Consider the following 15,679-nt stretch of genomic DNA (forward strand, 5'->3'; position numbering starts at 1 on the left):
AAGATGTTCCATATTCAGGAGAGACGGTCTCCATCCTAACAATCTTGGTGTTAAAATGTTAACCGCTAACATACAGCACACTGTTCAGACTTCCACAGGTGACTGAATGTTTACCTGCCACTCCCACACACTGGAATCACGTCCCTCTGCTTCTACTATGTCATCCCAGACCATGGTTCCTCATGATAGCCCCCTCTCTCAGCCATTTCTGGCACCTCCGCCTGCCCAGGTTCATCATTGCACTCAGATTATAATCACTAGTGGTATCTCGCATATGTGCTGTGTGCGGCGTTTAGCTGAGGGCAGGCCAGTCCTCTGACACCTGCGCCCTCTTACTAGGGCATCTGCAGGTCAGAGCAGTCTGTGCCCATCAGGATGACTTCGATGAATGCTTGTTCTGTTGTAAACAAGTCTGTCATCCTTAAGTTATTTCACTGGCAAAGGCTTGGGTTTTATGTTTCTGACCGAAACATGGCAGAAATCTAATGGTTGTACACTCCTGATTGAACTGTGTCCACCTGATAGCAATTTTATCTGCTCTCCTAGGTTCTCCGGTCGAGCAGGAGGACTCAGAAACTCCTTTCATTGTTGTAAAGTGAACTCAGGGGTTTACACCTCTTTTGAGCTCCAGGTCACTAAGGTGAGACATCTAAATCCTTTTTATTGCCTGAGACCCAGCACTGTTGAGAAACTGTTATTTTTAAATCAAAATGAATAAAATATTGTGCCTAGTAGCACAAGCACAGTCACATCACAACACTCTCCCCAAGTTGTTACCACTACCACTTTCCTTTTTGACTCTGCCGTTGTATCATAAAGACAGACACAATATTAATACATTTATAGTTTATGTGCTAGCATCACAAACATCATTCATTAATTTAAGCACTTCAAATCTTCACACACCAAAGCCATGGCGTCATCATAATTATTGTTTTACATCTATTCTCCACTTGATGGCGCAGTGGAGCAAATGAAGCACCATGAAGCTTCAGTCCATGAGTGAACCAGCCGGATGTGAAGCTTCAATGCTTCATGAAGCTTCATTTCACCATCACTAGTACTAATGTGGCAAAAAGACTGATCTCCTTATTGTGGAGTCTGTTTCCAGGTCAACACGTGAAGGAAATGAAGTCTTTGCTGTTTTTCAGCTTGAAAAGTGTCATTGATGTGAATCAGAAACACTGCGTGTGTAGGAAATCTTGCATGTGAAAAGGGCTTATGTGTGCATGGCTCTGGGTTGGCATGGAGTGAAGGAGGATGCCAGTTTTATTTTCAACCCTGCCACCAGGAGTCACTGACCTGACACGCTAGACTGTTAACATATCCATTGCATGCCTGATGAAAAACATGGACTCTGGCCAGTCCATCAGCTTTGCAAGGTCAAGGAGTCATTAAAGCCAGCAATAAACATGCAAGAAAACTTAAATTTAGCCCATTGGTGGGAAAAATAAACTTCATTTCCTTTAAAACTGAAGGATGTTGTGTGTGAGGTATGTAATGGCAACATACTGTCCTGATGTTCAAAATATAAAATATCCATATTTTATATTTGTGTTTTTATGAGCACATGGGAGAAAAAAATGATCTTTGCTAACTACAAGACAAAAAAGGGTCCCTTTTTGGTTTTTATTTTCATTCACAGAATTACAACATAAAATTAAATGCCTTGATAGTCTACAGACTACAGAATCCACTGGGTTTTAAAGCCCTCTCAAATACAAAGGTGGTTGCTTACAGTGATAGGCTGTTAAACAAGTTAAATACATTTGCTGTTATCTCCAGATATCATCTGCAAAGACAAAATAAAACTTAGGATCATATTAAAGTGCCTACACGGTGAATGCTTATTTTTCCATGAAAAGAAACAGCCCAACAGAATCATGAGCTAAACTATCCTTTTCAACCAGAAAACAACAAAAAAAAATGATTCAACAAAGAACCCTTCAAAAATAAAAGAAAGCCTTCCGCTACAGGATACTTGGTAAACAGATAAAACAAACAAACACTCATCTATTTTTTAATTTGTATGGCAGGAAGACAAAACAGAAAATCTATTAAAGTTTTGGTGCAGTTTCTGTTTGATATCCCTGACTTGTTTTGTCCTTGGAAGAATTTCCTCTTCAGCTTTTTGATACAGCTACAAAAGAATGTGTGCACAATTACACAAGCCAAACCTGAAGATATATCCTCCAATATGTTGCCTATTCTCTCACAAATTTATCACGAGCACTTTTTAAATTTGAACAGACTCAATGCAGTCCCACAACCCTTTCAAATCCTTCATTTTAAAATCTAGCTTAAACGAAGTGTTTCCATCCTTGAATGAATTTCACTGAGATGATCACGGAGCTATGGAGTGTCATTTCAGGGAACTGAGCAGAGGTACAGGTAAAAGCAGAGGAAGACTCAGATTATGGTGCAAATCTAGCGGCTTTCAATGTTGATGCTTGTTGTTATGGATGTCTAGTTGATGCAGTCCATGATGTGGATTTGAAGAGTGTCCAGGTCTGGCAGGATTTCATTGCACTTAGGGCAGGCGTGTTCTGGAATATTCCCCTGATGCTGCCAGTCAGTACCTGAGGACCAGAAACAATGATCACTGATTGAGAGCCTCATGCCGAAGGGGACATAGCCATATTGGAATTCAGTTCAAGCCAGGCTACATGTGAACTTGTGCATTACAGTATCCAAGAACTACCCTTTGGGGCAAGCAGTCATTTCTGCATAGTGAAACACCATCAAAAAGGCCATGTTTTAAACTGTTCAAGACTACGAATCGTGCACAAAACAATTATTAATCCTAAGTATGGCACTCGCAATGCAGGAAGTTCATGAATTTCCCCCAAATGGTCCGGTAATGTTACGCAGCAAACATTTGCACAGTGGTGTATAGCAGTGGTTCTCTAACTTTTCAGTCAGTGACCCCCAAAATAAAGGTGCCAGAGACCAGGGACCCCTACTGTACCTGAAGATGGTTGAACAGCCTGGAACGTTCAAGAATAGTCATGTGCAGACAAAACTGTCAATAAGGAGGGATAAAGGGGAAGGTTTCTGGGACCCAGCAAAACCATGGTCCACTGTGAAGTTAAGCTGTGAAAACCATATTTTATATTTGACCTGAATAATAACCTCTCTTATCAAAAAAACACATATCTTTATTTATTCATTTTTACTTCTTTAAATTAAAATAACTTGTGTGAAAAACATAATTAAAATGGCTTAAAATGGCTAGAATTGGTTAATAATAGCAAGAAATTGTAGAAAGGGTGGTGAAATTGGATTTTTAAAGAACATAAACGGTTAAAAGTGGCAAAAACAGGTGCAAAAAGTGGTAAGAGAGAATTAAAAAGTGGCTGAAATGGCTTTAAAGGGCAAAAAAAGTGATGAAAAAAGGGTTCCAATCTGGAAAATTGTAGTAAAGTGACAACAGCGTAATTAGAAAAAATGTTCATATTTTTTAAAGGAATCTGGTGACCCCCTCTCAGTGTCTCGTGACCCCCAGTGGGGTCCCGACCCCACGGTTGAGAACCTCTGGTGTACAGGACAGATTGGTCAAAAACATGGTTTAAAATGAGCCACAACACTCAAAACTCACATAACCTCAATGACTGTGATCACTCTCCTAATATGAGCTTATAACAAACTGGTTATCTTGCCTTATAGTTAAAGCTTAATGGCACTTAAATCTGAATTTTTCTAACCTCACTGAAATGGAGACTCAAACCAGCCTTCAAGATGTTATGAACAAGATGGAGTGCATGCACTTTTCTATTTATCAAATAGACAATAACTTGAATGTATAATTCATGATTTTTACGATACACCTGACTTCATTATGCTGCTTGTTAAATAAAGTGGGTGGGAAAAATGTCAGTGGCTGGTAGATTTTTAAAACCTGTCAGTCAAAGTGGTAACTAGGTGAAAAGGGTCATTTTCATTCTTTCAAATTAATCCTGCTTCCTTCAGTCGTTATGCTATCGTCTTAATCTTTTAATCTCCTGAGTGAACAATGCAGCTTTTTTCCCAAGTTGGTGGAACATTTCTCTTATTACAGATCAGGAAATGCCTTTATACCCATCCTGTCAGGAAGAGTGCCTGCAAGTCGACATTCAGGATACACAACAACAAAAAAAAAAGCTACCTCTTCCAACCAGACTCGCCCCGGCTCCGTGTGCATTTCCTCCCCCATGTCTCATCTGCATCTCGTTCAGCGACCGCCTGTGGAGAACAAGGAGAAATGCAGTTTCAGAAAAGGAAATGAGAACTCAGTGGAATCCCACTGATAAAGGGATCAACACAGGCCAAGTTAGATGTTGTGCCTACACAACTTCACTGTCATCAATACAATGTTGACGGTTTGTTTATTAAGAATGCAAAGCAGACATTCGGCAGGGTTTCTGATCTTAGACAAGCAAAATGAAACAACAGTCTATGTTTGGTCATGTTCTGGTCTGAGCGATATGTGGCCTGCTACACCAGCAGTGCATAAGCATGTTCTGTCTTAAGATAGTCCATTTAGGTTTTCATTGCATGGTTATGGTCTTATAAATATACTTGACATGTTTGGGCATCAGGCTTTCAAAACATGTCAAAGTGTGTTTTTAAGGTCAACATGACCATACTATAAAAATAAAGGCATTTTAACTGGACTGTTTTACAAGAAGATTTAACAAAACTATGGATTAAAGTATTTTGTTTTACCCTTTTTACATCAGATTCTACAATTTGGTTTTTTTTTCCGCTTCAAGTGAACATACATGAGTCAATCCAAGGCAACATGATCTTTAACCCACCACACCAGAAGATTATGTACAACAAGCAGAAATATATTTTTTTTAAATATGGCATTTTCATTTCATTTGACCAATCAGTGATAAGTGTTTTTCTAAGGCCTTGTTCGCATGTAGGTGGGTATTATTGAAAACTGCGAGTTTTCTGTACATTTTCATTAAGGTAACTGAAAAGGAACCTTATTGAAAACTCCAGGGTGAAGAGTTTTACAAACTGTTTACAGTTTTTACAGTGCTTATGAAAGTACTTACCTCCTTGGATGTTAAACCCTTTTACTGATTTTAGAAATGAATTTTGGTCAAAATAATTTGGCTTCTATGACAAAAAAATCCTCTGTAATGTCAAAGTGAAAACCAACTTCCAGAAAGGAATATCAATTAAATAAAAATATGAACAGTAAGATAAGTGACTGCATAAATATTCACCCCCTTCATGTCAGTATTTAGTAGATGCACCTTGGATGCAATCACAGCGCTGAGTCTGTGTGGATAGGTCGCAGGGATTGGGCATGAACAGCCCGTTTCAGGTCCAGCAACAAATTCTCTCTCTTGGATTGAGGTCTAGGGTTTGACTCAGCCACTCCAACAGCCACTCGCCAACATTCACCTTGTTGTCTTTAAATCATTTCTATGTAGCTTTAGCTGTCTCCTTCGTGTAATTGTCCTGCTCAGAAATAAATCTTGCAGATATTTATTTGCAGAGAAGCATCCCTGCAGTATGATGCTGCCCCCACTGCGCTTCATAGTGAGGATGGTGTTTTTGTGGTGAAGTGAAGAGTATTTTTTGGTTTAAAAAAAAAAAAAAAAAAAAAAAGCCAAAATATATTGACCACGATTGATTTATAAAATCAATAAAAGGGTAAAACATCCAGGGGGGGAGTGAATACTTTTACAGGCACTATATGTGTTGATGCAGAAAATTGAGCTTTAGGCTTGAAACATCACACTGTTTCTCCTCTGCTCCATGTCGCTGGTGTGTAACGTTGTCACCTTGGTTTATATGGCACACAGACAACCTTGTTCTGGTGCGAACACTGCTAACTGGACTTTTGGAATGTCTAAACAAAGTTTCTCTCCCACTACGTTGATAAACCAAGGCGCCTGATTGGACTAAATGGGCACTTCTGTGTTGTCGTGGATGAAGAGGTTATTGAGAATTTAATTTGTAAGGACTGAATTATTTTTTAAAATGGAGTAGGAAAACCTTCATTTTTAAAAACAAAGATGTACCCAGTACAAACTCTGTCCCAACCATTCTAAGCAATACACTGAAAACCTGATTTTACAAATGACTACACCTACTGGGATATAGGTATAAGATTTAAATTGTAGCTCATGCCTGCATTAAAACTGTCTCCGCTGGTGCAACACCTTTAATGTTAGTAGAGCTACAACTTTATTCTAACTAAGAACTTATGATCACACCGGCTACATCTTAACTTGCACACAGCTGGTGCAACCCAGTCCTGAAGTACAGATCTGGAAGAACTCTGAATCTTTACCGGCCCAGTGAATCCATCTCCTCCTGCAGATGGGCGTTCTGCTTCTTTACATACTCCAGCTGAGCAGCCAGACGCTCCCTCTCCTCATGGAGTTTCTCCCTTGCTGCTCGTTCTGCATAGAAGTCTGAGGAGTAGACCTCTGCCTGCACAGCAGGAACAACAAATTATGAGACTGCATGGAGCCACGGGTCCAAAGCTAGATGTGAGGCTGCAGGAATAAAAAGACTGACCTGAGCCTTGAAGACAGAAACGGTCTCCAGGTCCTTCTCCTTCTGGTAGATCTCCTGCTTCATCTCATCAATACGATTCTGTTTAATAGCTAAGGCTTCTTCTGCTGCTGTCAACCGCTCCTGTAGCTGATCAGCCACCTCCTTCTGCACCAGCTGAGACTGCAGAGACCACATTAAACATTAAACATGGCTGCCCCTCATTTATCTATAAATTTATACATGCATTTGGTTTAATTGAAATCAATAGGATTTGATTCTACCTCTCTTTTCTTCTTTTCCTCCTTGAGTTCGTTGTAGTCTTCAAACAGTTTGGTGTAGGCATCCTTCAGCTGTGCCAGGTTGCTCCTGTATTGGAAGAAGGGAGAGGGTAACTGGTGACTCAGTGTGTGTCTTAAATGCTTGGAACTACATTTTTACTAACACTACGGCTATAAAAATAAAAAGTATGTTTGTTAAAAGGGCCAAAACTAAAAATGCAATGAAAATGCATCAGAAAAATATCAGAAATACTAATATCAAAATATCAGCTTTACTTCATCTATGTCTCATTGATCAAGCAAGTGAAAAAAATTCCCCGTGCTCTGCATCAGCTGATTCAACAGCCACTCCATCTCCTCTGATGATTCATCTCTTTTCCTCTTTGCAATAACTGCAGGATAATCAACTGCTGCTCAACATGTATCAGCACCAGCATAATACACTTGGTTTCCATGTTTTTTTCCTGTAAACAAATAAGCTGGAAATGTGCCAGCACAACTGGGAACTGGCACAGCAACGGGGAAACACCAGTGCTCACAAAAGCTTAGGTGACTGGAGCATAGCAATGGCATCGATTCAACTCAGAAGTAGGCAGGCTCTGGTAGATATTGTGCTGTAATGTAGTGTATTTATGTTGGCTATGCTTATTTGAGACATTTCCCCAGCCCATTGACAGTGAAAGCCTTTATAGAGACGTGTAATGCCTCTGACCTCTCCTCCCCAGCCTTCCTCTGCTCCATCTGATTCTCAGCCTGCATGCTATCCAGCTGCAGCTTCAGCCGGTTGTTCTCCGACTGCACTGCCTGTTTCTCCACCAGCTGGGCCTTCAGAGTGTTCACGTCCTGCTCCAACTCCCGACATCTACATGCACAAATGAAACAGAATAAACGCAAGTCAATACTGAGCATGGGGACTTATCTTTAAAAGCAGAAACCTTTTGTGTTTAATTTCTCTAGCAGTGGTATAAAGGATTTCCCAATATGTGGGACTAACCTGTCCTGCAGGTTCTTCTTCATGCCTTCTGCTTCATCCAGCTTAGATTGGGCCTGCTGCAGCTCTTTGAAGAGCGTCATCATCTGAGACTTTAGATTCTCCACCTCAGATGCTGCCTGAAATATTTCAATAATTTCAAACATTCTGATAAGGATGTCTGCAAGCTCACTGTTAAAAATAATACCTGTACCTCTTTCCCAGAATCCTCCTTGATCTCTGCAGCCTCTGTTTGGGTGGTCTGTGTTGAGTCCTCTACATTTCTCTTCTTCTCCATAAGCTCTTGGATTCTGTTGGAAGGTTTAAAAAATAGAAAAACACTTCAGCAGACAACAAGTACTTTTAAAAAGTTGAGATAAAAGAAACTAAGCAAAAACAGCTGTGTGATTGCTCTAAATTTGCACTCTATACCTTGCAGCAGAAGTCTGCAGCTCCACCTGCAGTCTCTCAGCGCGCTGCGTCTCATTCCTCAGAGATTGGAGGAGCTGGCTGACAGTCTGCTCCTCATTGTCCAGCCGAGACGCCGTCATGCTCATGTCCAGACGTCTGCTGCGCTCAGCACCACAGGCATCATTTATGCCATCTACACCTCCATCCTGAGAGGAAAAGACAGTCTTTGGTTTATACTCAGTCATTGATTTAGACTACATTACTTTTACATTGAGTTCACATTGGCTATTTTCATTTAACCAAATGTGAGTAGCTCTTTACCGAGACTGTGATGACCTCGATGAAAGAGTCGTCATTTGAGCCCTGTTCGGCCTTCAGCTGCAGCTCAGAGTTCATAGCCACCAGGTCATTCTTCTCTGCCTGCAGGCGAGAAACCTGGGCACGCAAGGCATCCAGCTCTGCGTTCTGATTGGATGCCTGGAGATGACATCACATACAATAAGAAAATGAAGTTGTAAACATGAGAGTATATCACTGTTTTTAAGCTGCTCTAACTTGTCATAGAGGAATCATATTAACATCCTTACCAGTAAGCCTCCCCCTGTTGAACCTTCCTCCCCTAGCCTCTTGCTGAGCTCCTGGTTTCGGAGGGTCAGCTCCTCCATGCGGCTCCGTGCATCCTCCAGCCGGCTCTCCAGGAAGTCCCGGTCCTCTCGCTGCTTCTCCCGCCACGCAGACAAACCCTCAAATCGTTCCTTCATTGTCAGATTAGTCTGACGCAGAGCCTCTATCAGGGACAATTTGAATTAGTGCACAATGTTCACCAAAGTCACCAAATCATGAACCTTTCCAAAGCTGTCAGCTCTACAGCTCCAATCCAAGGACAACTATTTCTGGATTTTAACTCAAGACACTTTGGGTAGACTTTAAAAGAGTATAAGACAGGACTGGAATTGATTTGTTGTTGTTTTATGAAGTAGCAACAAATCTAGAGCTTATATGATAAAATATCCTCACATATCTAAGCTCACCTTTTAGGTCTCGGTTCTCCTGGATGAGGATATTCATCTGCTGCAGGGTTTCCTCCAGCGTGCCGAACTGACTAGGAGAGCGAGAGATGTCACCATTCATCATGGGGCCTCCTGACGCCATGATGCTGGGAAGAAGGAAAGAACAAAGAGAAAGTGAAAGTGAAAGAACAAGTTAGCAAACTACTTAGTCATGCTGTGGAGAAAGCTTATCATTCAGTTATAAAAACATAAAAAAAACAACATGCACAACCTCTGTGATGAGCAGAAATAGGTAAATACATCTAAAATAAAACTTTTTGAAATATAAGTCTTATATAAGACCATAACTTAAATTTTTGCTGCACACACCAAGTTGCTTTGTTTACTAATAAAAACCCTTAACATTAATATTCATCACATAAGATTTTTGCAAATTATGGGTTGAGGGAAAGCTGAGCAGAGCAAAATACAGAGATACCCTCAATCAAAACCTGTCCACCTTCCAACATGACAATGACCCTAAGCACACAGCAAAGACAACACAGGAGTGACTTAGCGACGCCTCTGTGAATGTCCTAGAGGGGTCCAGCCAAAGCCCTGACTTGAACCCTTTCAAACATCTCTGGAAAGACCTGAAAAGGACTGTCCACCGACAATCCCAATCCAACCTGACCTAGCTTGAGAGGATTTGCAAAGAAGAATGGCAGAAAATCCCTGAATCCAGGTGTGTAAAGGTTGTTGCGTCATTCTGAAAAAGACTCGAGGCTGTAACGGCTGCCAAAGGTGCTTCAACTAAGTACTGAGTTAATTTTAGCCAATGTGATATTTCAGTTTTTTTAATTAATATGCAAAAATTTCTAAGATTCTGTTTTCACTTTGTCATGATGGGGTACTGGGTGTTTATTAATGAGAGAAAAAAATAGTTTAAAAGACTGTAGCATTAGGCTGTAACATAAAACAAAAACAAAAGTGAAGGCGGTCTGATAACATCTGAATGCACTGTACATGCTATCTAACACAGAAGATAACTCATCCAATCAAGGTGGCAGATTCAATGAAGACAATGATGAAATGTACTTAAAACCCAACATTCATATTGAAAATCAGCATAAGAAAGCAAGATTTAAATGTACAGTATGAAAATTCTGCTGCAACCCCCTGATGACAACAAACTCTGACAGGACCAGAGAGCTGGAAGCTGTGATTTAACGGATAGCTATGATCCTCTAAATCTTCCCATTCAAGTGTTGGACTGCATTTCAAAGCTTTGAAAATCCACCCTTGCACTGACAAACATGGGCTGATGTTTACAACGCTAAAAGTGAGTATACTTTCAGGAATTATTGAAATGCTTTGTTTAAAGAGCATTTGCTGACCTCAGAATTGCATTATTAATGACAGCAGACTGTTTCCCTTTTTTCGAAACCCTGCATAGTTTTCAAATTTCAGTGACCACTCATGTAGGGCCCACACCCATGATTGGGCAACCAATTATATAAAAATATATAGCCAAAGCTTACTGCAGAGCACTATTTCTATGTGCCAAATATGCTTGATTTTGATAATGCTGGGGGACTGATTTAATGGTTTTGCTGGAGATATATGGACCAGATCTCAATATTTTTTTTTTAGCTGAATGGTACATTCATGATAGATGCTTCTGTTCTAGGTTAAATCCACAAGGCCTGAATGCCAAATGTCACACAGGCACTTTCTATTATCTTTACAAAGCAGATGGACTGGCCAGGTTTCATGTCTGTCATAAGGTGGCTCTGCCTTGTAAGGCTCCAAGCTGACATGCTTGTTTAAAGTCAAAGAATGACTGAACCATACAGTGTAATTTAAGGAGAACAAGGCAGTAGCTACAGGTGTGGTAATTCCAGTAAACAGATTAGTAAGAATGCAGCTGTAGTTGCAGTGTTATTTGAACTGGACAACATTTTATTAGGAGGAGAGCAAAGAACCCACTGAAAGCTATTCTTGGTGGAAAATATGTTTTTGCTCTTCTCCAGGAAAAGTTGGTTAGACCAACTGGCACAATAGATGATGGATCCCATCATGTCCTCAGCAGCAGTGCAGGCCTACTACATGATATGTTTTGTTGCTCTAATTGGCCCTTAATGAATGTTGCAGAAACCTTTTGAAAGGCTGATCTAGGCTAAACAATTCGAACAGATTTTCTTGTGGTCGTTAAATATATTTGTGATTGTGAATCTTACTGCTTGCAGTCTTTCTATGGAGCATTAGGCCTTGCATCTGTTTTATTTTAAACAACACCAGCATAACTACTATACTGTCTTAACCTATATCTCATTTAACAATTGACCAATACACTATATGAGTTGCTGTTGCTCCTAAACACTTCCACTTTCTAATAATATCCCTGAGAGTTGACTGTGGAATATCCAGCAGGGATAAATTCCTTGAACCTTCGTATCGCAAAGGCATCCATCACAGAACCACACTTAAAGTCACTGAGCTCTTCAGAACAACCCATTTTGTATCACCAATGTTTGCAAATGGAGACTGCATGGCTAGGTGACTGATTTTATACACCTGTGGCAATGGGTCTGATTGAAACACCTGAATACATTATCAAACATGTGTGGCCAAATACTTTTGTCCATGCAGTATAGTTCAAAAACTCCATACTTAGCCAATTCTAGATCAGTCAGGCACTATCATATTCTCTGGGGAAACACATATTCTTTATCACAAAAACAACTCAAAGTCTGATTCTAGTCGTCATAATTTGAAAGCATTCAGATTAAACAGATACCGGCTGTTATTTTTCAAAACTGAATTCGACCTGCTGTGCAAGATTGTCAGTAAAGTCCCTTGTCGCATGACTCAGAGCTTCATCATGCAACAACAGAGTAGCAACAAGCAGCCATAGAAACGGAATTATCTTATCAACACGTCACATGATGTTTAAATTTCATTATGGTAAGACAGCCGTGTTCAAAATTCACTGTGGTCTGCTCCTGACCTCACCCAGTGACTTCCTGAATGACCGTTACTGACCAACAACTAGGACATTTACACAGCAGATAATAGAAATCATAAATGTAAAAGTATGACTTGATAACACTACAGGTAGTAAATGGGTGTGAAATTAAAGGTACTCTAAAGCCAGTATTCACTGTTACTAATAAATTACCTTTGTGAAAATATTTAGGACTTTTGAAAAATACGTTATCGTTAAATTTTAGTTTCACTTTTCTTGAAGTGGGCCTATCCAGAGAGCGACTCACGGTAAACACTGAAAAGTTACCAGTAACTTACACAACACGTATATGGGTTAACCCGAGTCAAACTGCGTCACATAAAACGTTTAACACGTAATAGTGTTAAAACTCGCTTACCGTCAACTTCAGGGCAGAAATCAGCCTGTATATTCACAACGGAAAATAAACAGAAACACTCCAGGGCAATGGCAAAATGTGTCGACCAACCTTGTCTGCCTCTTCTGGGTTGTTGCAGCACCAAGTCATGTACGTTAATAATCTGCTTCCGGTAAGTCTCTTCAAAATAAAACTCCATTTCGAATAGGAGTCCTCAAATTACACCAAAAAGACTTTATTCTTTGCCTGTTATAAACATAAGGTTTGAGACATGACAGATTTATGAATAAATAATGCAAAGCTAGATATTGACAAGAATTTTCACTTTAATGCATCTTCAGTAATTTAACTATAAATGTTAAAATGCCAAATATAATCTGAAATAACATATAACACATAAAGGAAATTATGGGTCTACTTGCTTCGTTATCGAGGAAATTGGAGAAAATAATAGTTTTGAAGTGTTTATTCTTCGGCTCAAAACACACAAATATTATGTAATATAATAGACACGACACCCGAGGTTTTTACGATATTGCATTAAAAATAGACTTCGTATTATTATTTGATTCCTTTTTTGAAAATGAAGCTACTTCTACATGACATTATTGGCAGTGTTGTAAATGTTAAGGCCTTTCTGCAGGCATTTTCGTACACCTTTCAAGAGCTACTTGATATAAAAAAATAATAATAATTGCAGCTTTTAATAAGTATGTGCTTATTTATAGTATTTGATTATTTATGTAGCTTTGTACTGCACAGACTGCTATCACGACTGTGATTATATTGATTGTGCAGCACTAATATAAACTGTTTTGAAAGCTTTAAGGTATTTTAATTACACTGAAATTTAAATAAAGCCTTATTTGGCTTCTAAAATCATTCTTTAAATCAATAGTCAAGTTATCACATCGAAGTGGCAGATTTTTGTTACAATATCTACTATTACGTTCTTAATCAAATGTGAAGAAAAACCCTTTCTAACCGCCTCAAACACAAGCTTTTATTCTGAAGGTATTACGCCTAATAACTCTCATACATTTTCCACATTATCGGTACATTGACGCTGCTCTGACTAGTGTGGATTTTGAAGGGGTTTTCATTTCCTTGAAGTGACGTAGAGAGCAGTGAATAGATCTAATCGAAAACTGCGGCTGCGCAGGCACGTAGCTTCTCTGTAGACGGGTACATCCACATTATTTACATATCAGAGGAAGGCAGATGACAGGTCCGCACTGGACTTCCCCACAGGAGTCACCTTGCATCACGTAAACGAGAAAGGAAAGACTTGAGCCCCCAGTCATATAGAAGGATGTAGTAACCAAGGGCAAAAATGATTCTGATATAATACATTTCATAAAATTGTGGTATAGTATCGTCATGTAATAGCATAAGCCTACCAATATAAGTTAAAGACAACATATATAGCACAGAATATTAAATGAATTTAAAGAAATAACCTATTATGTAATAAAAAATATATACATACTTGCAGTTCACACCAGTGCCCAGTGGATGGCGGTGTCATGCAGGTAAAAATCCACATTAGTTTGAAGTTAATCAACCATGAAAATGTTACTGGTTCTGTCAGTGTCATGATGACTGAAATTTCGTTTATTTAAGTGACATCTGATTGTATTTCTTTTCTCAAAAAAGCTGAAACATGCTGAGAACTCTGATTTAGTTTCAAATAAGATGCATTGGGTAAAATCTGCTGGGTAAAATTTGAAATAAACGATCTCATTATGCATTGCCACTGTATACTTACCACTCGTCAAACTTATGCCTATATATTTCACCTTTAACCTCTTAAAAGATTAAACATTCTGGACATGCTCTGCGACATGTCTAAGCCACTTTCCCTCTTAACTGGGACTGATGTTTTTTTCTGTTTGGATGCGTTTAAATGCGGGAGGAAAAAACAAAACTCCAGAGCTGCATCCAAAAGCAGAGCATCTGCGTTCAGTTACCGAGTCCTGTCAGTGTAACGTTGTTATCATGTCAAGAGTGCTGTTTATTTGAATTAAGGACGTGCTTCGTCATAGCATGTGTGGATGTGGAGGAAGAGCTGCTATACTCAGTAGTCTCTTAATGAAATAATAACTGTCATTATAACCTACATTTATAGCTCAGGTCAATACTGCCTCATGAACAGGGCTAACTAGGATGGCCCTCGTGTAAAGAAAAAAAAAATCACCTGAAAAAAAAAAGCATTCAAAAAATGCTCTAAAAACAAACAAACAAAAAAATTCATATAGAACAACAACAGTTCACATTAAGTGGAAAAGTCAAATAGCCTACAGTTTTTTTTTAATCAAAAAGTACATTTTTCTTAAATGAAACTCAATTTTTTTTTACACTGTACAAAAAAATACTAAATGCCATTTTTAATCATAAAACACAGAAATGTGTGAAAAGCAAAATCATGTCAATAAAACATACAAAAGTTGTGACAATTCCGTTAAATTCAATTATATAAAAAGACTTGAAACACTTAAAAAAAGAAAAAAAAAACAAATAATGAAATATAATGTGAAAGAAAACAACATAAAAAATCCCTCAAAGTGTTTAAGAAGCACACAAACTTTTAATAAAACACAAAAACCAAGCAATGAGACAGACAAAAAATGCAAAAAGAAAAACATAATTTAACAGGAAAACTTTTTTGTCAAACACACCAACATTTAATGAAATACAAAAACATTTTGAAATGTCAAAAAAAGGATTTAAAAAAAGACATTTTGTGAAATGCAATGAAGGAATTAATGAACCAAAAATATTTTATGAGAAAAAAATTATGAAATGCAAAACATTTCATGGAACACAAAAACATTTTGAAACATCAAAAAGAAGTTTTAAAAAAAAGGAAATATAAAAACAGTTCATAAAACAACCATTTGTGACAGGTAGGCCTAAATCCTTTTCATGACATATAAATCATTGTCTGAAATAAAAAAAAAAACATGTTGTGAAATGTAAAAGAATTAGGATGAAATGGGTAGCATGTGAAATTCTTTTTAAAAAGTAAAATGAGAAAGCATTACGTGAAACACAAAACCTTAAAACACAAAAAAGATTTTTTAGACACAAAAAACTTCAAAGAGATACAAAAAAAAAATGAAATGCAAAAACGTTTTGTTAAAACAAAAAAATCAGCAATAT

The 15,679-nt window shown here is 38.5% G+C and overlaps 1 protein-coding gene across 2 annotated transcripts; it reads right to left on the reverse strand.

Annotated features, from left to right (window-relative positions):
• Positions 1 to 1,615: 1,615 nt before the first annotated feature.
• On the reverse strand, positions 1,616 to 12,663 carry optn (optineurin). 2 transcript variants are annotated; one of them, XM_041781007.1, is made up of 13 exons: positions 12,539 to 12,663; positions 9,195 to 9,319; positions 8,751 to 8,950; positions 8,485 to 8,640; positions 8,185 to 8,369; positions 7,967 to 8,063; positions 7,777 to 7,892; positions 7,495 to 7,644; positions 6,786 to 6,870; positions 6,526 to 6,684; positions 6,296 to 6,438; positions 4,145 to 4,221; positions 1,616 to 2,579 (listed from the first exon to the last, which is right to left on the reverse strand). In XM_041781007.1, the coding sequence occupies exons 2-13, from the start codon at positions 9,313 to 9,315 to the stop codon at positions 2,467 to 2,469; spliced, it is 1,602 nt and encodes a 533-aa protein (XP_041636941.1). In that variant the 5' UTR covers positions 9,316 to 9,319; positions 12,539 to 12,663; the 3' UTR covers positions 1,616 to 2,466. The 2 variants fall into 2 exon arrangements, with proteins under 2 accessions (XP_041636941.1, XP_041636942.1); XM_041781008.1 differs by having other exon boundaries at positions 12,629 to 12,657.
• Between the last annotated feature and the right edge of the window lie 3,016 nt (positions 12,664 to 15,679).

Source organism: Cheilinus undulatus, linkage group 23, assembly GCF_018320785.1.
Source record: "Cheilinus undulatus linkage group 23, ASM1832078v1, whole genome shotgun sequence".
Lineage (NCBI taxonomy): Eukaryota > Metazoa > Chordata > Actinopteri > Labriformes > Labridae > Cheilinus > Cheilinus undulatus.